General features: G+C 33.9%; 2 protein-coding genes across 3 annotated transcripts; one reads left to right on the top strand and one right to left on the bottom strand.

Moving 5' to 3' along the window:
• Nucleotides 1-1,095: 1,095 nt before the first annotated feature.
• On the top strand, nt 1,096-4,310 carry LOC140057472 (mRNA cap guanine-N(7) methyltransferase-like). Of its 2 annotated transcripts, none has more exons than XM_072103146.1 (8): nt 1,096-1,265; nt 1,726-1,981; nt 2,069-2,193; nt 2,347-2,528; nt 2,625-2,789; nt 2,972-3,089; nt 3,285-3,380; nt 3,493-4,310. In XM_072103146.1, the coding sequence occupies exons 1-8, from the start codon at nt 1,107-1,109 to the stop codon at nt 3,634-3,636; spliced, it is 1,245 nt and encodes a 414-aa protein (XP_071959247.1). In that variant the 5' UTR covers nt 1,096-1,106; the 3' UTR covers nt 3,637-4,310. The 2 variants fall into 2 exon arrangements, with proteins under 2 accessions (XP_071959247.1, XP_071959248.1); XM_072103147.1 differs by having other exon boundaries at nt 1,163-1,200.
• Nucleotides 4,311-4,346: 36 nt separating this feature from the next.
• Nucleotides 4,347-21,626, bottom strand: LOC140057471 (sodium/hydrogen exchanger 8-like). Its single transcript, XM_072103145.1, has 15 exons — nt 21,276-21,626; nt 19,938-20,086; nt 19,696-19,835; nt 18,664-18,747; nt 18,302-18,403; nt 16,573-16,751; nt 16,325-16,463; nt 9,383-9,488; nt 8,057-8,173; nt 7,886-7,968; nt 7,681-7,792; nt 6,051-6,193; nt 5,806-5,871; nt 5,530-5,673; nt 4,347-5,177 (listed from the first exon to the last, which is right to left on the bottom strand). The coding sequence occupies exons 1-15, from the start codon at nt 21,497-21,499 to the stop codon at nt 5,079-5,081; spliced, it is 1,887 nt and encodes a 628-aa protein (XP_071959246.1). The 5' UTR covers nt 21,500-21,626; the 3' UTR covers nt 4,347-5,078.
• Nucleotides 21,627-22,482: the final 856 nt, after the last annotated feature.

Genomic DNA, 22,482 nt, shown 5'->3' with positions numbered 1-22,482 from the left:
CATCTCAGGTTAGACCAACCTCCAGTGGGCAGGACTTGTAGTTAGAACTTGTGGCTCAAATGACACTCCAGGGCAATAAAATCACAATAACTTACAAAGCACTGACAGTAATTGCTTGTCAAAACCAAATTGCCTAACCGTAACGCTAACGTAGCCTGGTCCGCGTAATGAAGGCGCGGCGCGCAAAACTTCCGTCCTCTTGTTGAATAACTGCCGAAAGGCGGCGGCGCGCAAAAACATAGACATCTATGAAAATAAATTGTTGATTGATATGCGTGCATACACTTAAATTCTCACCAAATATACCGGTTTTAGTCTTCTGTTTCTTTTTGTTTAGTATCAACTTTCATTTTATTTGTTTATAACACGGATTAATAAACCTGCCGATTATTTATATTACCAAATACTGTACCATAATAAAAAGATCGGCTCGTCGATAGTTGAGGTACAGTACTAAAGAAACAAACAACCATCCATATATTTTTTTTTAATACACCCAGACACAGTCTTTGATGATTTTAATATCTTTCTGTATTAAAAAAAACAATTCGTACATGGCTTGATTTCAATCAAATCGCTTGAGAAGAATTTTAGAGGCCGGAGCGCCGACATGGAGCGCCGACCTGGAGCGCCACTCCCAAAGATATTAACTATTTTTGAAAGACCACAATTTTATGACCCCTGGATCTGGACCTGGCGGCATGCAAATAAGTAAAATTCGATAAAACAATTGTCGTATTCGATTGGGAACTTTCGTTGTCAACGTAAAGATTCGTTGAGTATAGGCCTACTTTTTGTATTCGAATTGTAAATTTGTGCTCAACAGAAAGTCATTCGAATAGAAAACGTTGACAACGAAAGCTTTTTCGTTAAGAACAATCTCAACGCTCAAAATACTCCGTTAAAGAAGTACTCAACGGAAAAACTGTACTCAACGGTGAAAGTCTAAATCGAATACGACAATAACCAAGTGCGTGCCAGCTTCCACACTTAATTTGTTCATCCTTGTTTTTTGACGCAAATTTAAACCATTTGACGCTTATTGCGTTTCAGTACAACAAAAGAGAGAGAGGGAGACGCAAAAAAAAAGAAGCAGAGCATGCATCATGCAACAACAAAAATCATTGTTTTGTGTTTTGTTGGTGGAAGAGTGTTGGTGGTGTTCGAACAAAATAGCAGTAGCAAGTCGATTTTTGGGCTGTACTGTTGGCTTTTGTAAAATAACAACAATGCAAAACAAACCGAATAAAAACGAGACTAATTCCGTAATTTAATTTTACCATTACCGTTATATTTTGCGTTAAAGTACCCTACCTAGGCCTAGCATCGAACAACCGTTACTTATCTCTCTCAAGTGAAGTGGTACCTCTCCAGCTTCCTTCTCCTGGCTAGTTAGCTAGGCGTATCCCCTGGTTAAGTAGCCTAGCTAATAATATGGGAGGGGAGAAGCTAGGCTAGTCCTCTATATAGGCCTAGTATCGGTTAGAATAAGCCTCCTACTACCCTAGGCTTACAAAACTAGGGGGCCGTCTATTCCTACTAGTCTACTGTACCTATAATTTTAGACTATTTAACTACTACTACTAGGCCTAGTAGTAGTAGTACTACTAACTTAACTATCTCATCATCAAAATAATATTTATAGTACTGTACTAGTACAGTAGTAGGCCTAATTTAATTTGTTATGCAAATTAATTAATCATTTATGTGTACCATTGTATGTAGGACGTTCCAGGACTAGGAAGTACAGTAGCCAAACATTATAATGAACTTCAAGAGTCCGGTTTAAAAGCTAGAGGACAGAGTCCCATATTTTTTATGCGGAATTTCAATAACTGGATTAAAAGTATATGTATTGGAGAAACGTTGACAAAACTACGGCAAGAAAATAATAACATAACCGTGCTTGATCTGTGTTGTGGTAAAGGTGGGGATCTACTAAAATGGAAGAAAGGACAAATATCTCATCTTGTTTGTGTTGGTAAGACATTCAACAAAATACTGTATTTTTATAGTTGCAACCTGAATTGTTTTTTTTTTTATACATTTGATTACAATTGTTCTCTAGATATTGCCGATGTATCTGTCAAACAAGCTCAATCACGTTACCAAGAGATGAAAGAAAAAGCACAAAATGAAAGATATCCACAGAATGTTTTTAGAGCAGAATTTTATACGGCCGATTGCTCAAAGGTACAATCAATAACATTTGATTCTTTCCTTCATACTTCAATTGTATTAGTTTATGATCAATATTATGTTTATAGCCAGAAAATGATTAATGTATAGAACTGTACAAACTACTGGCAAAAGATGAACTGGTTTTCTTTCTTTTTTTCCCATTAGGAACAAATTTGTGAATTGTATGATGACCGAGATATGAGTTTTGATTTGTGTAGTTGTCAATTTTCATTCCACTATTCATTTGAGAGTTTACCACAAGCAAGGATGATGCTAAGAAATGCGTGTGAACGTCTAAAGCCTGGTGGTTACTTTATCGGAACAACTCCAAATTCTACTGAACTTGTGTAAGACTAACATGAATTATTAGATTACACAAAACAAAGAGTTTATCTAGGAATGTTTTTGATTTATAAAAGCTGCATTATTTCCACTATTTTCAGAAAGAGGCTGAAAGAGAGTGACGGTGTTAGCTATGGCAATGAAGTCTACAAAATTACATTTGAAAATAAAGATTCCTTCCCAATATTTGGTTGCAAGTATGACTTCTATCTTGATGGTGTTGTTAACTGTCCAGAATTCCTGGTTTACATACCCTTGTTACAAGAGTAAGTTATTGCCATGAAACATGTACCTTTTGTTGTTAACTGTCCAGAATTCCTGGTTTACATACCCTTGTTACAAGAGTAAGTTATTGCCATGAAACATGTACCTTTTCAGGATTTGCAATTTGATTCTACTGTACAATAATTTTAATATTAACATTAATTATGGTGACTTTATACTGTAGAATGGCCAAGGAATTTGACATGGAGTTGGTGTCTCATAAAACATTCAAAAATATTTTTGATGAACATAAGTCAACAAGAGAGGGTGCCACTCTGTTACAAAAGATGAAAGCTTTGCAAGTAAGTGAGTGAGTTGAGTAACCAAATTCATTGTCATCGTGGCTATTGTTCCTATCTTGGAATAAGCGTCATTATATGTTATAAATATACAGTACTTCGAATAAGTACAAACATCATTATACGTTATAAAATATACTTGGAATAAGTACAAGCATCATTATACGTTATAAAATATATCTTTGTTTCTATTGACAGCATATTCCTCTTGAAAAACATGAGTTATATTCAGATAACAGTGAATTTGACCACATTAAGAATTATTCTTCAATGGAAAACAAATCCAACAATATTGTAAGTATTTGGTGTAAAACAACATTAGTACAGTAGGAAGTACAAGTTTTTTAGGTGTTAAAATACTATACTACATATACACCAATATTTATTTTTACCCTTATAATATCAGGGAACACTCTCACAGTCTGAATGGGAAGCATCAAGTCTTTACTGTGCATTTGTGTTTAAGAAACATTCTCATCCATCAACAATAGAAGACAGCAGCGATCAGCTAGAGCCGTCGCCGTCAAAGAAAATGAAACATTCTTTGTAAGGATATCAGTCTTTACTGTGCATTTGTGTTTAAGAAACATTCTCATCCATCAACAATAGAAGACAGCAGCGATCAGCTAGAGCAGTCGCCGTCAAAGAAAATGAAACATTCTTTGTAAGGATATCACAGTCTTTACTGTGCATTTGTGTTTAAGAAACATTCTCATCCATCAACAATAGAAGACAGCAGCGATCAGCTAGAGCAGTCGCCGTCAAAGAAAATGAAACATTCTTTGTAAGGATATCACATAATACGTATGAAATGCATGATCAATAAGAAAAAGTACTCACTATTTTCCACTTCGAACCAAGAAGCAAAATATATCTGACAGCAGTTGAACCAATGATTTTAGACACGTCACTTAGGATGTGTCCAAATCAGATAACTGTAATATCCTCACAGATCTGTATTTTCCATTTTGTATGTTAACAGTGTAATAAAGAGAAATAAAGTAATACTGGGTGAATACTTTGATATTTGGTAGAAGTAAATTCCTTTTGTCAACTACTGTATGGATGAAAAGTCAAATAATCAAATTCCTTGATTTTAATACTCTGTTCAAAATATATTAAAGATATGTTGATATACGGTAGTGTATATTTTCAACTGTATACTATCTGGTGGACCGGCAATAAAGGGTTAGGATTAGCCTAACCCCTAACCCTTACTGTATACTATCTGGTGGACCGGCAATAAAGTAGTAAGTAGTATACCTGAATTTGGAATTATTCCATTTTATTCTTTGAAAGTATTCAATAGGCTTATGAAACTACAGTATTTCACACGTCAAAAGGATGCAACTAACGCATCAAACACAATGTAATGATAAAATACTTTGAGATAACAATACTATACTCTACTACTGTACTTTGAATGTGAAATAATTTATTGCACCCAGTATAAATAAAATGTATCAAAATAAATAATTTGTTAGCCTTTTAGTAATAATATAAATTACTGTCCACAATAACTAATTCGGGCCTAGCCTCTTTATGTCTACTTATCAAAACAAAGAATTTGTTTCTAAAAATCCCTTAATTTACACTAATCCCCTTAATAACCATCTACCATAATTCCACTATAATCCCTTTACCTATACGACTTTCACATACAAATACAGCACCAAACTATTACAAGGCATCAATAACACCCTAACGGAATGCTTTCATGTCCATACATATTAAGGTTATCACACTATACTTTATAGTATTGTATAAATGTTAGTATCCACATACCTCAAGATGACTATACGTTGTACAGTATATGAAATGAATAATACAGTATATAAAACTTGTCAGAGTCAAGAAAGAGAAACATCTGGAGTGTTATATAGTAAAGGGCATTAACAAAACTACCCTAGCATTATTTTTACTGTATCAAATATCAGTGCTGCACTATTCAACTACCAATGTGCTTCAGATCACATAAAATAACCAATGATGTTATAACTCTTCTTCATCTGTTTCTGATGTACGACCTTGAAGCTGAGAATACCATCTGTTTGTCAGTCGTTTCATCTCCATTTGACCATTGTGGAGTTCCTGGCGATCAAAAATAATTACAAACTTATTCCAATTTCCAGTTTAGTTTAGGCTATACAAACTACATTCAACTTGATCAATTTTTATAAGCTAAAAATGTAAAATTGTTGTGGAACTTAAAGCAAAAAGGTTTTATCACCAGCAACACATTAGACCAAGGCTACGGACATCATACCCACAAAATTGAACAGTGTACAGCCATAGAATACTTATAAGTTGTTTATCTTATGTTCATAAATTGAAATGGAAAATAAACTGAAACTGAAACTTTTCCTATTATTTTGATAAAAATTGAAGCCTGGCCCTTAGACTAGACTGGATTGTGTGGTTGTAAAACAACAATATCAAGTACCTCATGTGTAAATCTCCTTGTAAAAAATGGGATGAAATATTTTGTGTCCCATCTTACAAATCCTTGTTGGTTTGGTTTCACATAGTTCACTTCATACTCTTCTTCTGTTAACTCTGACAGATGATCAGCATCTACAGCACTGCCCTGATAGAATAACAGATTAATATAAAAACTAGGAATTTACTTGCTTTGGATAGTCAATGCTCCACATATATCAACATAGATAGATATTTAAAGCATAAACTATTTATATTTAAAAAAAAGAGAAATCATCACCATTTCTTCAGTTTTGCTGAACTTGACATGTTTCTTGTGTTTTTTACTTTCGTTTGATTCTAACAACTGTAGAAAAAATGTATTGGGTTAGGTTCTACTAATTCACATTTAAACTATGTCACCATGATGAAGTATTTGATTGGTTACAAAGCAGCAGCTTATGCAGTAATATATGTCTATACTCTTACCTTAAGTAATGGTTACAAAGCAGCAGCTTATGCAGTAATATTTTTCTATACTCTTACCTTTAGTAATGGCATAGTGGAACCTCCTAAGATTACAACAGTAAACAATACAATAACCAGTGTTGTAGTGACAATAACATGGTGGGTATCATCAGCAAACTCCAAGTGAAGACTTAAAGCATAAGCAATAGCACCTCTCAAACCTACCAAACACAAACAGATAGGTCAATAATGTAACAGTAGTGAAAACATTTTCTTCTGGCTTTCATATCAATGTAAGAGTACACTTCTTAATACACTAGATTTAAACTCGTCACTTTGACGAGTTAGTTATCTGCAAAACAAACGCCGCGTGCACGTCATACGTTGGAATTTTGCACACAGAAAAAGATTATGGCATTATGACCTGAACTGAAGAATATGATATGTTGTTATTGCTGAATTCTGTCAATTTTGTGTCATATAGTATATACAGTATAAACAGTATAATCTGTATACATATTACATACAGTGTAGAATAGGTGAAATTACGGGACACGCCGTTTATTCACGACGACGGTATCAAAATGAAACACTAAGATAGCAATTTCGGATGGAAATTATTTCAGGAACAACAAACAACGTGTAGAAGAAATTTTAATACTTAAAATATAGATGCGTGCTCGTTTAAATGTGATGAACTATGACGCAAAAGGTGAAAATACGTTTTTTATTCAACTGGCCATATGATGAGGCCAAAACATCGGATTGGCAAAATGTTCACATGAATTCGTATCTACAATCCAATAGCTTCCAGAAAACGTTTTAATCATGATTATCACTTTTTATTCTGATGAGCTATAACAGATTGAAATTTACTGTAAAGATGAAAATAAGTGACCCACGTTATTTACATTTTTAGAGATGATGACGTCATAAAAATTAAAATATTTTTAACTCATGCGAAAGACAGTTGATTGACCTAGACAATATCAAAATCGGGGTGAAAATGGAAAAAGGATAAGTGGAGATGCACTCTACATTTTATATTCGCGTGGCCATACGATGACGTCACAATGTACAGTTAGCCATATTAATGCATGATCGGATATCTACAACTCATCAACTTCCAGAATATGAAATAAAAATAACTTTCACCGTTTAGTTTAGAAACTATGACTGTTTAAAAAAAGGCATAATTTTGACAAATTTTTCATCAAAAACGCACTCAAATTGTCCAATTCTATGTGCTTGTATGACATCATTTTAAGTCGAAAATTGTTTAAAAGTTGGTAAAATTACTGGAAAGGGCTGGAAAAACAGAAATCACTCGGAAAAATGATGTTTTTAACGCTACCTGCGCACCGCACTCGTAAAAATGTGCGCCCACATGGGAATTTTTGACATGCTCAAAATAACGATATGTTGAGAAAGTTACAAAATTTTATGTTTGCAAGTTTTATAGATACACGTGACACAAAATTACAGAAAGAAAGAAGAAAAAGAAAAAAAAGATGATGATGATGATTTCGTACAATTACAAGGAGTTATCCTGCAACTTCGTTGCGGATAACTAAATAGTAAAACTATATAAATATTATAATAAGCCACCTGAGATAGTAATATGCATATAGTTGCAAGGGAAGGAGCAAATGAAAATGAATATTATGAATATTATGAATATTATGAATTATATCAAAAGATGCCTTACCACTAAACCACATTATAAACTGCATTTTGTGATTAATTTTATGTTCTCTGAAGAAATTGACAAGAAACGACAAAGGAAAAATGTTCAACGCTCTAGCAATCAAACACAAAAACTAAAAACAAAAGTAAAAGCAATTTGTTAGTAATTTGTTTATATATATTTTATTTGATACCGGCATTACTTCATAAATGAATAATAAACTTACTATACTCCAAATAACAAGTGCCGCTTCAAACCGGTGGTTGAAACTGAATATTGCAAGGCCAAGGTATGCAAATACGCAAGTTTCTACAGTAATAAGATAAGTGACACATATTATAACAATTGATGATGCTTAGATTGTTTGATTACACAAATATAACAGTGTTAAACTTACCACCAATAAATGCCATGGTTCTGAATGTATGCTGCACCGTTATTTGGGTGATAGGAGACAGATTGTAGTGGGTGTAATGGGACATGGTAATACCAGCAAATAAAATTGACATTATTCCTACAAATATAAAGAAATCATCAATCTTCAACAAAGCCTGTCAGCTCAAGTTACTACACCACACTGTTAGTGACAACGCCAGAGTCTACATACATAGTTAGGATTGGACAACCCTCCCAACTCAATCAGCTGAAAACTTACTGATATAAGTTATAGTGATTGCTGTGATTTCCATTCACATAAAGAGACCTGAAGTTTATAGTTGGTGTGCTTATTTAGTACCTTCTATACAGTGCAGGTAGTATATTATACAGATATTGCCTGCTTAGAGGTTAAATATAAGATTTGACATCCCCAAAGGAATGATATTATGTTCGAGGGAATATATATTTACCGAAGAGCAGCTGAGGTAAATATATAATTCCCCGAGAACATAATATTATCCTGAGGGGTTGTTAAATCTTATATTTTACCGATATAAAAGGCGATATCTGTTATATTACATAGCCAACAACAAGTACTAGGCTAAGTAGAATATCTGCTGGGTCGGGTAGCTAGGCTAGGCCTCCTTTTTGTAGTGTATGTAAACAAGCTGTCTAGACACCGTACCTTGCGAAGAATAATATACAGATAATTACTAATTAATGATTCCTTGACAATAAAATATTCACTAGCCTAGGTCGTTTAAATAATAACAGAAGAATTTCCATCAATAAGCCTACATTAATAATAATAATATTATCAGGTAGGCCTAGGCCGAATAAATAATAATTCGTCTTCTTCGAGCCGAATCACCGGATGTTCAGTGCGTCGCGCGCGTACCGGTTACTACTGTGAGTATTAACCAATCACAAACGGTCTTTCATCCTATCTAGGGAGGACTAAAAATAAATGAGGGCGCTATGTATGCATAGTTTAAATAGTTTAGATGATTACTTTCTTCAAGCAAGTTCCGTGGCGCAGCGCATGAAGCGTTGTCTTGTGATGTAGTGACAATTTCATCGCAAGTTCAAGACCCAGTAGATGACTTTTGTTTATTTTATCGGCAAACGCGAGTGTTGCCACACGAACATTACACAGTCCATATCATCGTACTCAAGAATTGAAATGGTTAATGACAGGGACACGATAATTACGCGAAAATTACTCAGTCAATATCATCGTTCTCGAGGATATGATTTACGATCCTCGCAGCGGTAGTCATGTGATGCAGTTTCAACCAATCACGTTCGCGTATTTATATAGACTATGTAATATAAGTATACTTACCAGATAATTTGACTCCTTCTGCAAATCCATACGGTAAATAAGAAAAAATCAAAAGCATACCCAATTCAAGGGACGGTGTCTTCCTCAAGTCAAAATGCTTTAAAATGTACTTAATGTAAGGAAGCAAACATCTTAAAAATCTCCTTTTCCCTTGAGACAGGGTGTTAGTACATTAAAAGTGTTTATGTTATGATTAGATGTTAATTGTACTCTGACTATTAGTATTAATAATAACATTAGACAATCATAAGTGATCTGGTATTTATTGTCTATCTCCTGGTTCTTTCTCTGCAGTCTCTCCTGAGTGAGAGTCAAAGTGAGAGTGTTTAACAATTATTATACTAGACTATTATTAGTAACAAGCCTATTGGCAATTCATTATTCTCACAAAAGACACTTTTCTATAATAGAATTATAATAGAACAGAAAAAAGGGAGGCTAAATATAAAGGCTTAACAAGCACATAACAATTAATAACTAGACATGAAACTCGTCACTTTGACGAGTTAGTTATCCGCACGACAGATGCCACGTGCACGTCATACGTTAAAAACTATAATAAGAGGTGGTCCTGTATTTTCGCCTTGTATTATAATTATACAGTACACTGTGTATAAAAGGAGACATTAATTCTACATGATACAGAGGGCGGCAAACAACAATTTGCTCACATCAGAGACTATGCTGGTGTACATTGTACTACTGTATATTATATGACATATTAACTGAATTATGGGACCTGCCTTTAATTCAAATATTTAACATGATGACGTCATAAAAAAAACAACACAACGATAGCAATTTCTGAAGAAAATTATCTTAGCAACAACATATTAACGTGTAGAAGAAATTTGAATACGTAAAATGTTGGTGCGCGCACATTTAAATGTGATGAACTATTACGCAAAATATGAAAATATGACTTTTTTTATTCAACTGGCAATATGATGACGTCACAACATCCGATTGGCAAAATGTTTACATGAATTCGTATCTACAATCCTATAGCTTCCAGAAAACGTTTTAATCGTGATTATCACATTTTATTCTTACGAGCCAATACAGATTAAAATTTACTGTAAAGATGAAATTAATGACCCAAGTAATTAAAATTTTTAGGCATGATGACGTTATAAAAATTTAAATATTTTTATCTCATGCTAAAGAAAGTTGATTGACCTAGACAATATATAAATATAGGAGAAAAAGGAATACAGATAAGCGTGATGCGCTCCATTGAATGTGATGAGCAATAACGAAACAGACAAAAATCCTATATTTTACATTCGTGTGGCCATACGATTACGTCACAATGTTTTTTTAGCCTTATCGATGCATGATCCGATATCTGCAACTCATCAACTTCTAGATTTTGTAATAAAAATAAACGGTTCACGGTTTACTTTAGAAACTATGACTGTTTAAAAAAAGACATTATTTTGATGATTTTTTAAGCTTTTTCATAAAAAACGCGCACAAATTGTCTAATTCAACGTGTTCGTATGGCGTTATTTAAACTGGAAAAGGTCTAAATTGTTTTCAAAATTACTAGGAAAGGCTTGAAAAATATAATTCAAGAGAAAAAAATATGTTTTTATCGCTACGTGCGCACCGCGTGCGTAAAAAATTGCGCGCCCGTGGGAATTTTTGACATGCTCAAAATGACATGAAACGCGTAAAAAGTTGATTAGAAATTAATTTTGCGCATTTTGAAATTTTAAATGCGCGTGCGCGCGTAACTTCTTGTGAAACATGCCATTTTTAATCCGTAGAAAGTTTGCCCCTGATATGACTTAAATTTTGTCAAAGTGTCAATACTAAATGACTTTTGGTTTTTAATCTATGATCAATCATTGAAATTCATAAAATTGCGCGTAAGTCACGTTGCGCAACTATGACGTCATTCAAAAATAGGAGGTGCACAACTTCACGTAAATGCCCATATGTTGTCAAAGTTATGAAATGTTATGTTTACACATTTTAGAGAAACGCGACTCACAAAAAGGAAGGAAGGAAAGAAGAACTAGACATGAAACTCGTCACTTTGACGAGTTAGTTATCCGCTCGACAAACGCCACGTGCACGTCATACGTTAGAATATTGCACACAGAACAATATTAAGGCATTATGACCTGAACTGAAGAATATGATATGTTGTTATTTCTGAATTCTGTTATTTTGTGTCATATACATAGTATACACGGTACAATCTGTATACATATCACAAACAGTGTAAAATAGGTGAAATTACGGGACCCGTATTTTATTGTAATTTTTAACATCTTGACGGTTTCAAAATGAAATGCAAAAGTAGAAATTTCAGAATGAAATTATCTCAGCAACAACATATTAACGTGTAGTAGAAATTTGAATACGTGAAATATTGATGCGCGTTCTTTTAAATGTAATGAAATATAACGCGAAAGATGAAAATACGACTTTTTGTATTTAACTGGCCATATGATGACGTCACAACATTCGATTGGCACAATTTTCACATGATTTTGTATCTACAATACAATAGCTTCCTGAAAACGTTTTAATCGTGATTATCACATTTTATTCTTACGAGCTATAACAGATTAAAATTTACTGTAAAGATGAAATTAATGACCAACGTAATTTAAATTTTTAGGCATGATGACGTTAAAAAAATTAAAAATTTTTTAATTCATGCAAAAGATAGTTGATTGACCTAGAATATATTAAAATCGGGATGAAAATCGACTACGAATAAGTGGAGATGCGCTCTATTAAATGTGATGAGCTATGACGAAAGAGACAAAAATCCTATATTTTATATTCGCGTGGCCATACGATGACGTCACAATGTCCGGTTAGCCATATTAATGCATGATTCGATATCTACAACTCATCAACTTCCAGAATATGTAATTAAAAAAAAGTTCTCCATGTAGTTTAGAATCTATGACTGTTTAAAAATAGGCATAATTTTGACGAATTTTTAAACTTTTTCATCAGAAACGCGTGCAAATTATTTAATTCGACGTGCTCGTATGACGTAATTTTAAGTCGAAATTGTTTAAAAGTTGGTAACATTACTATAAAAGGCTGAAAAAACATAAATCACGCGAAAAAAGCATGTTTTTAACGCTACGTGTGCACCGCGTGCGTAAAAAGTTTCGCGCGCGTGGGAATTTTTGACATGCTCAAAATGACATGAAACGCATAGAAAGTTGATTAGAAGTTGATTTTTCGCACTCTAAAATTTTAAACGCGCGTGCGCGCGTAACTTTTTGTGAAAGATGCTATTTTTAATCCATAGAAAGTTTGCGCTTGATGTGACTTAAATTTTCACAAAGTGTCAAAACAAAATTATGTTTGGTTTTCAGTCTATGATCAATCATTGAAATTCATAAAATCGCGCGTAAGTCACGTTGCGCAACTCTGACGTCATTCAAAAATAGGAGGTGCACAAGTTCACGTAAATGTCGATATGTTGACAAAGTTACGATATGTTCTGTTTACACGTTTTAGAGAAACGCGACGCACAAAAATGACGGAAGGAAACTAGACATGAAACTCGTCACTTTGACGAGTTAGTTATCCGCTCGACAAACGCCACGTGCACGTCATACGTTAGAATATTGCACACAGAAAAATATTAAGGCATTATGACCTGAACTGAAGAATATGATATGTTGTTATTTCTGAATTCTGTTATTTTGTGTCATATAGTATACACAGTACAATCTGTATACATATCACAAACAGTGTAAAATAGGTAAAATTACGGGACCCGTCTTTTATTGTAATTTTTAACATCTTGACGGTTTCAAAATAAATGCAAAAGTAGAAATTTCTGAATGAAATTATCTCAGCAACAACATATTAACGTGTAGAAGAAATTTGAATACGTGAAATATTGATGCGCGCTCTTTTAAATGTAATGAAATATAATGCAAAAGATGAAAATACGACTTTTTTTATTTAACTGGCCATATGATGACGTCACCACATTCGATTGGCACAATTTACACATGATTTTGTATCTACAATACAATAGCTTCCTGAAAACGTTTTAATCGTGATTATCACATTTTATTCTTACGAGGTATAACAGATTAAAATTTACTGTAAAGATGAAATTAATGACCAACGTAATTTAAATTTTTAGGCATGATGACGTTAAAAAAATTAAAAATTTTTTAATTCATGCAAAAGATAGTTGATTGACCTAGAATATATTAAAATCGGGGTGAAAATGGACAACGAATAAGTGGAGATGCGCTCTATTAAATGTGATGAGCTATGACGAAAGAGACAAAAATCCTATATTTTATATTCGCGTGGCCATACGATGACGTCACAATGTCCGGTTAGCCATATTAATGTATGATCCGATATCTACAACTCATCATCTTCCAGAATATTTAATTAAAAAAAAGTTCTCCATGTAGTTTGGAATCTATGAATGTTTAAAAATAGGCATAATTTTGACAAATTTTTGAACTTCTTCACCAAAAACGCGTGCAAATTATTTAATTCGACGTGCTCGTATGACGTAATTTTAAGTCGAAATTGTTTAAAATTTGGTAACATTACTAGAAAAGGCTGAAAAAACATGAATCACGCGAAAAAAATATGTTTTTAACTCTAAGTGTGCACCGCGTGCGTAAAAACTTTCGCGCGCGTGGGAATTTTTGACATGCTCAAAATGACATGAAACGTATAGAAAGTTGATTAGAAGTTGATTTTTCGCACTCTAAAATTCTAAACGCGCGTGCGCGCGTAACTTTTTGTGAAACATGCTATTTTTAATCCATAGGAAGTTTGCGCTTGATGTGACTTAAATTTTCACAAAGTGTCAAAACAAAATTATGTTTCGTTTTTAGTCTATGATCAATCATTGAAATTCATAAAATCGCGCGTAAGTCACGTTGCGCAACTCTGACGTCATTCAAAAATAGGAGGTGCACAAGTTCACGTAAATGTCGATATGTTGACAAAGTTACGATATATTCTGTTTACACGTTTTAGAGAAACGCGACGCACAAAAATGACAGAAGGAAAGAAGTATAATACAGAAAAAAAAAAAAAAAAAGATGATGAAACAGGACGATTACAAGGAGTTATCCGCTACTAAGCGGATAACTAATAAGTATAATACAGAAAAAAAAAAAAAATATGATGAAACAGGACGATTACAAGGAGTTATCCGCTACTAAGCGGATAACTAACTAGACATGAAACTCGTTACTATGACGAGTTAGTTATCCGCTCGACAAACGCCATGTGCACGTCATACGTTAGAATATTGCACACAGAAAAATATTAAGGCATTATGACCTGAACTGAAGAATATGATATGTTGTTATTTCTGAATTCTGTTATTTTGTGTCATATACATAGTATACACAGTACAATCTGTATACATATCACAAACAGTGTAAAATAGGTGAAATTACGGGACCCGTATTTTATTGTAATTTTTAACATCTTGACGGTTTCAAAATGAAATGCAAAAGTAGAAATTTCAGAATGAAATTATCTCAGCAACAACATATTAACGTGTAGAAGAAATTTGAATACGTGAAATATTGATGCGCGCTCTTTTAAATGTAATGAAATATAACGCGAAAGATGAAAATACGACTTTTTGTATTTAACTGGCCATATGATGACGTCACAACATTCGATTGGAGCAATTTTCACATGATTTTGTATCTACAATACAATAGCTTCCTGAAAACGTTTTAATCGTGATTATCACATTTTATTCTTACGAGCTATAACAGATTAAAATTTACTGTAAAGATGAAATTAATGACCAACGTAATTTAAATTTTTAGGCATGATGACGTTGAAAAAATTAAAAAATTTTTAATTCATGCAAAAGATAGTTGATTGACCTAGAATATATTAAAATCGGGGTGAAAATGGACAACGAATAAGTGGAGATGCGCTCTATTAAATGTGATGAACTATGACGAAAGAGACAAAAATCCTATATTTTATATTTGCGTGGCCATACGATGACGTTACAATGTCCGGTTAGCCATATTAATGCATGATTCGATATCTACAACTCATCCACTTCCAGAATATGTAATTAAAAAAAAGTTCTCCATGTAGTTTAGAATCTATGACTGTTTAAAAATAGGCATAATTTTGACGAATTTTTGAACTTTTTCACCAGAAACGCGTGCAAATTATTTAATTCGACGTGCTCGTATGACGTAATTTTAAGTCGAAATTGTTTAAAAGTTGGTAACATTACTATAAAAGGCTGAAAAAACATAAATCACGCGAAAAAAATATGTTTTTAACGCTACGTGTGCACCGCGTGCGTAAAAAGTTTCGCGCGCGTGGGAATTTTTGACATGCTCAAAATGACATGAAACGCATAGAAAGTTGATTAGAAGTTGATTTTTCGCACTCTAAAATTTTAAACGCGCGTGCGCGCGTAACTTCTTGTGAAAGATGCTATTTTTAATCCATAGAAAGTTTGCGCTTGATGTAACTTAAATTTTCACAAAGTGTCAAAACAAAGTTATGTTTGGTTTTTAGTCTATGATCAATCATTGAAATTCATAAAATCGCGCGTAAGTCACGTTGCGCAACTCTGACGTCATTAAAAAATAGGAGGTGCACAAGTTCACGTAAATGTCGATATGTTGACAAAGTTACGATTTGTTCTGTTTACACGTTTCAGAGAAACGCGACGCACAAAAATGACAGAAGGAAAGAAGTATAATACAGAAAAAAAAAAAAAAAAAAAATATGATGAAACAGGACGATTACAAGGAGTTATCCGCTACTAAGCGGATAACTAATAATACAGAAAAAAAATGTTGATCTCATACAATAACAAGGAGTTATCCGCTTGGTAACCAAGCGGATAACTAATTATGATAACAGTATAACCTATTACTAATCATGAATTATTGCCTACTATGAATGACATACAGTAAAGGATATAAGAGCACTGAGTAGAGCAAAACCAATGCCAATAAAAGCAGACGTGATAAACATGAAGAAAAAGTACATGACACCGGAGAAGAAAGCATGTGTGGAGCTTATATCAGCCATCTCTGGAGAATTTAGCATCATTACAGTACTAAATAGTAAAACTAACATCAGTTTACAGGGAAACTCTCTTGGAAAATAGGAATTATAGACTTCATTATTTTATACGTAAACAACAAACAACAATTGAAACAACTTACTTGCTCATAACAATGGATACAGCATCATTCAGAATACTTTCTCCAAATACCATCATATTAAGAAGTGGTTCAGCATCAAGTGCTGAGAATATAGCTAATGTAGCTACTGGGTCTACAGCTGATATTAACGAACCAAAGGCAAGACTTTCTACCATACTCAGTTCATATGCAACACCAGCCTAAATAATAAATATTAACGCCCGTATTCTTAAACCGGACTTTAGTCGTAGTTCGAAGTTCGACTTGAAAAAGTCGTAGTTTGAGCTATTACTTCAAATTCGATTCAAAAACGAAGTAGTCAAAGTTTGCAGTTCAACTTAATGAAGTCGAGCTTTTAGTCGAGTTGCACACGTCTGGGTTAAAAAGGCTATACATTGGCCAATGACAAGAGAGTATTTGAGGAGCAGACGAAATTTTGCGCATTGATATCACTTTCCATTTTCTTACAACACTTTTTACGCATCAGGACTATACATGAAAAATAATTTTAATCGTTAATTATTAGAACAAGATCAGTATTAATTTAACAGTGAAGTATTTTGATTAACAACAAACAAAATCTTCAAAATATATTTAGGAACCATGGCGGTACGGTAACTTTTATATTTTCTAGGCCCCCAACAAAGTATGATCGCGACGAACCACGCACTTCATAGCGTGACAAGAAAGCGCTAGGCCCCCTAAACATTCCATCGCGTGGTGAATTTCCGCATCTGCCATTGTCGCTATGGCGTGACGTAGTTGAAGTCGGACTTGCGCGAAGAAAATTATGTAATTTGTATACAGTTGTAAATAAAGATGATTTTCATTATTATAACATATACCAATGTATATTTAATTAAGCTAATATAAAAATAGATATTTCATTCTTCAATATCTGGCCAATATAACAACTCAATGACTGTTACGTTTTTCATAAACATCGTTTAAAAACCATTTAGTCGACCATTTAGCCTGCCCCCTCCAGGACTAAAAAAATCGATCAAAATCCGTCTCGATTTAGTCGAGGTTGGCCTGAATTAGTCGGCGATTTAGTTGAAGTTCGGTTTATGAATTAAAATGACGTCATTTTTTTAGTTTTAGCTCGAACTACGACTAAAGTCCGGTTTAAGAATACGGGCGTAAGAAGTGGTTCAGCTTTAAGTGCTGAGAATATAGCTAATGATAGCTACTGGGTCTACAGCTGATATTAACGAACCAAAGGCAAGACTTTCTACCATACTCAGTTCATATGCAACACCAGCCTAAATAATAAATATTAAGAAGTGGTTCAGCAGCATCAAGTGCTGAGAATATAGCTAATGATAGCTACTGGGTGGAACCAAAGGCAAGACTTTCTACCATACTCAGTTCATATGCAACACCAGCCTAAATAATAAATATTATTGCTCAAAATTTTTATATTAATTATTATAAACATTTAATTCTTTAATTCAGTCCCAGTAAAACGGTTCATGAACAAGTACACTATGATTAATTAGTTAAAATACAATATTTATTTTGTACAGTAACATCAAAGCCAGTTAAACAATGGGTAAAATTACAAGAAACTACTAATACAAATAAAAACCTGCCATTACAAAGTTTATTATAAGGTGACATCCAAACCTATTGATAAAATTATGTTTTTGTTTGTTTTATCCTCAATAATATTGTAGTTTAACAATACTGTCAATAACACTGGTATAAGAGATTATTCGTAAACAATGTATATAATCTACTGACTTACCTGTCCAAGAAGATAGACTCCTCCACCTATTACCATTGCTGAAATGAATGTTCCAAAAACAGCAAATACCAAGATTGATCCAAGGTTTTGAAAGAAATTACCCTGAAAAATATCATGAAGTATCTCAGGGATAATTTTTTGTACATGAAATGATAAGACTTATTGTCACTATCCATCATATTGAAAGTTACTTGTTATTATCAACCACATTTTGAGAAAATGTCTTTCAAAGCACAAAATTTAAAAAAGATTAGGGTTAGAGTTTCAATTTCTATCTCTAGGTTTGACAGGAGACAATTATAAATAATGATACTTTGTTTTCTGTGCTTGGAAATTAGTTTTTCAGAATAATCACCATTTACCTTATGTAATGAATATCCAGATTCAAATATAATTGGTGGTAAAACAACCAAAAAGAAAGTAGTTGGATCCAAAGTTTCTTCTTTCTGTCAAAATAAAACACGCGTTGGTAAATAATCTATACACATATATTTTTTTAAACCGTGACTTTTTTTCATTAGGTTCACTGAATTTTATGTTCCCAATTAATAGATTCAAGTTTTTTCTGTTAAAATGAATAATCAAAATTGATTTCTACCATGCAGCATTAAATAATAATTATACTAAAATTCCTCTGTTTACGAATTTGGAATCACATAATGAATTAAGACATTAATTAACGTGCTGTGCACATGTCGCATAGGAAGAACAATAACATACAATGTACATTGAAAGATACCACTAGTGGTAAAAGCTGTTACCATGCTCATTGAAAAATACCACTAGTGGTAAAAGCGGTTACCATGCTCATTGAAAGATACCACTAGTGGTAAAAGCGGTTACCATGCTCATTGAAAGATACCACTAGTGGTAAAAGCTGTTACCATGCTCATTGAAAGATACCACTAGTGGTAAAAGCTGTTACCATGCTCATTGAAAGATACCACTAGTAGTAGCTCATTGAAAGATACCAGTAGTAAAAGCTGTTACCATGCTCATTGAAAGATACCACTAGTAGTAAAAGCTGTTACCATGCTCATTGAAAGATACCACTAGTAGTAAAAGCTGTTACCATGCTCATTGAAAGATACCACTAGTGGTAAAAGCTGTTACCATGCTCATTGAAAGATACCACTAGTGGTAAAAGCTGTTACCATGCTCATTGAAAGATACCACTAGTAGTAAAAGCTGTTACCATGCTCATTGAAAGATACCACTAGTAGTAAAAGCTGTTACCATGCTCATTGAAAGATACCACTAGTGGTAAAAGCTGTTACCATGCTCATTGAAAGATACCACTAGTAGTAAAAGCTGTTACCATGCTCATTGAAAGATACCACTAGTGGTAAAAGCTGTTACCATGCTCATTGAAATGTGTGTCTGATTAAACTTACTGTCCAATCTGTCAGATTCCTATTGTTGAGAATCATAAGCAATAGGCCAATAACTGCTCCTAGTAAAATCACAGCAACACTCTCAGGTAAATAATGAAATTGGTACTTTATTAAAGAATGTACACAAAATATTGATATACCTGTAAAAAAATTATTATAAAATTATAAAGTGTTGGTTTATGATGTACAATACACAATCAATGATGACAGGTTTAAAACCAATGAGCTGCTGTTGCACTTACCAACCACAATAAGAATGAAGAATATTGTCATACTAGAAGATGTTTCTTCATCGGCTGATCCTTCTGCCGGAAGGAGATTATCACGCTCAGGAGTTTCTGTTGTCGGTGATTTACTTTTTTTTAACAATGGATTTATAATTGTTTCAGTGCTAAATATTATAATGAAAAGCATATAAAAATACATACGCAACGTTTAAAATCACATTAGTTAAACGGGTGCAGGTCAATTCGGCCCCAAACCGTCTCGGCCAAAGTCAAGTCGGCCCCACGTCAACTCGGCCCCAAGTCAACTCGGCCTCACATAACTCGGCCAAAAAATAATCGGTCAACTCGGCCACAATAAAGTATGGAACGCAAAAAGTGCTTAATATTATTATGATTCTTACATCCAGGCTTTAAAAAAAATGAAGAAATAAAAAATATAATATAATTAAATATATAAAAAAATTAACTCATTGCCGATCTGAATAGAAGTACCCGCGTGTTACAAAAATACGTGCAGGTACCGCATTCTAGTAAATCGAATGGAGGCCTACGTTCCACCATTTGGTCACAGAAAAAATGATCGTACATCGTTTTTGTCCATGATTTGCGTTTTAAAAAAAAGGGGAATCCCCCGGTCAGCGAAAACACGTAGCAGTTGTAGATATCGAAAAAGCTGCCAAACGCGCGGGGAGGCTCCGCTACGAATTGTTTTCAATTGTGCAATTTGAAATTTTATTAAACGTAAATAAAGGAAAGTTGGTGAAATCATTCCTATTTTTTTTGCTAAATATATTATTGTCTAAATAATAATATTCATTAAAAGTCAGAATTATTCATAGTTAAAAAATTGTGAAGAAATATTATTTATCAATCGCCTTCATTTGCACTTTTTGCGTTCCATACTTTAACGGGGCCGAGTTGACCGATTATTTTTTTGGCCGAGTTGACGTGAGGCCGAGTTGACTTGAGGCCGAGTTGACTTGAGGCCGACTTGACTTGGGGCCGACTTGACTTTGGCCGAGACGGTTTAGGGCCGACTTGGATCGAAATCTAGTTAAACAATTGTTTATTATATTGTATACCCACCACCATAAAATATTAAAAAATAAAACAATTTGAAACAAAACTAAATACTTACTAGGCCTAGGTCTATATTATGGACTATATTTCACTAGGCCTATATTATATTACTAACTAATATAATAAACTACTTACTTATTGAATACTTAAACTTAATTAAAGTACAATACAATTCAATACAAAGTAAACAAACACAAAAACTAAAACCTCGATTTCAGGACATCTACCTACTAGGCCTATATGCTATTTCCAGTTAGGAATTCTGTACCTTACCTATGATTGTGGAAAGTTTTATTTGTGGTTACCAAATCACCAGAATCGGTATTGCTTGACTGCGTTACATCACTACTAGGCCTAGGCCTAGCAGTCACAACAGGCAAATCAGATGCTGCAACTGCACTGTCAATGTGAGACCGACGATACACGGTCATCGGGCTTAGAATGCTTACAATTATTAAACCCAGACAGATATACCAAACTGATGATAACAACCCCATCACGCACTTTAGTATTAATTACACAACAACGATATTTTGTACTTTCATGCTGTACAGTAAATCATATTCATAGAAACGAAATTTCAATTTTCAACACCACATCACACAGCTGCTGGCCGCCGAGGAAAACACCACTCTGCTACCGGACCAAAGATTATATAGCGCCGCGTACAATCTTTGCTGCTTCCACTCTACACGTCACGCTCTGCTGATCTCCGAATTTTCACTGCCGGCCGCGGCGGCCCACACTCTAGAGTCGCCTCGCTCTCCGCGCTGCCGCCGACGGCGAGAGGATCGCCGCAAAACAATTATGAGGCGCCAAAGGTGTAAATAATGTATTACTTTATACCACTACTACTGACAGATCATACATCATCACCATACATCATCAATATACATCATCAATATACATCATCATTATCATCATACTGTACATCGTCATCATATCATTTTCTCAATTATCAACATGAATAATCTAACGACTTTTAGGCTACGAAGAGCTAGAGCCTATAAACAACCCTTTTTGTATAATTATTAATCCTATGGGAGAGTGCAGCCGACGTCATCAACTTGTATTGTAGATATCACTTATATATTCTGTTGGTCAACAATAGTTTCGCACTTAAATCCATATAGGTAGTGGGGCCATATAGATTAAACATGTCACTCGTTTCGAAATGATACTAATGAAAAAATAATCACATTGAAAATCTACATCGTCACTGAAGAGCCTCACAGTCGGACTTTGGACTTTCAATCTGGTCAACTAAACAACAAATCACACCACCTTCGTTTTGTTAAGAAAATTAGACTAAAATGGATCAAGAAAGAATACTCGTAAACATCAGCGAAGTGGCCGAACAGTACCCACCTGTAGGACCCAAGTATCTAACGTCTGCTTCAGGAGTTTTGAAAGCAACAGAATCAGTACGGTATTTGTTTTTGTACACTAACGTTATAACATTAAACAGAAAGTAATTCAT

Source organism: Antedon mediterranea, chromosome 8 (assembly GCF_964355755.1).
Source record: "Antedon mediterranea chromosome 8, ecAntMedi1.1, whole genome shotgun sequence".
Classification (NCBI taxonomy): Eukaryota; Metazoa; Echinodermata; class Crinoidea; order Comatulida; family Antedonidae; genus Antedon; species Antedon mediterranea.
The sequence above is the reverse complement of the archived record's forward strand: the minus strand, read 5'-3'. Positions and strand labels throughout refer to the sequence as shown.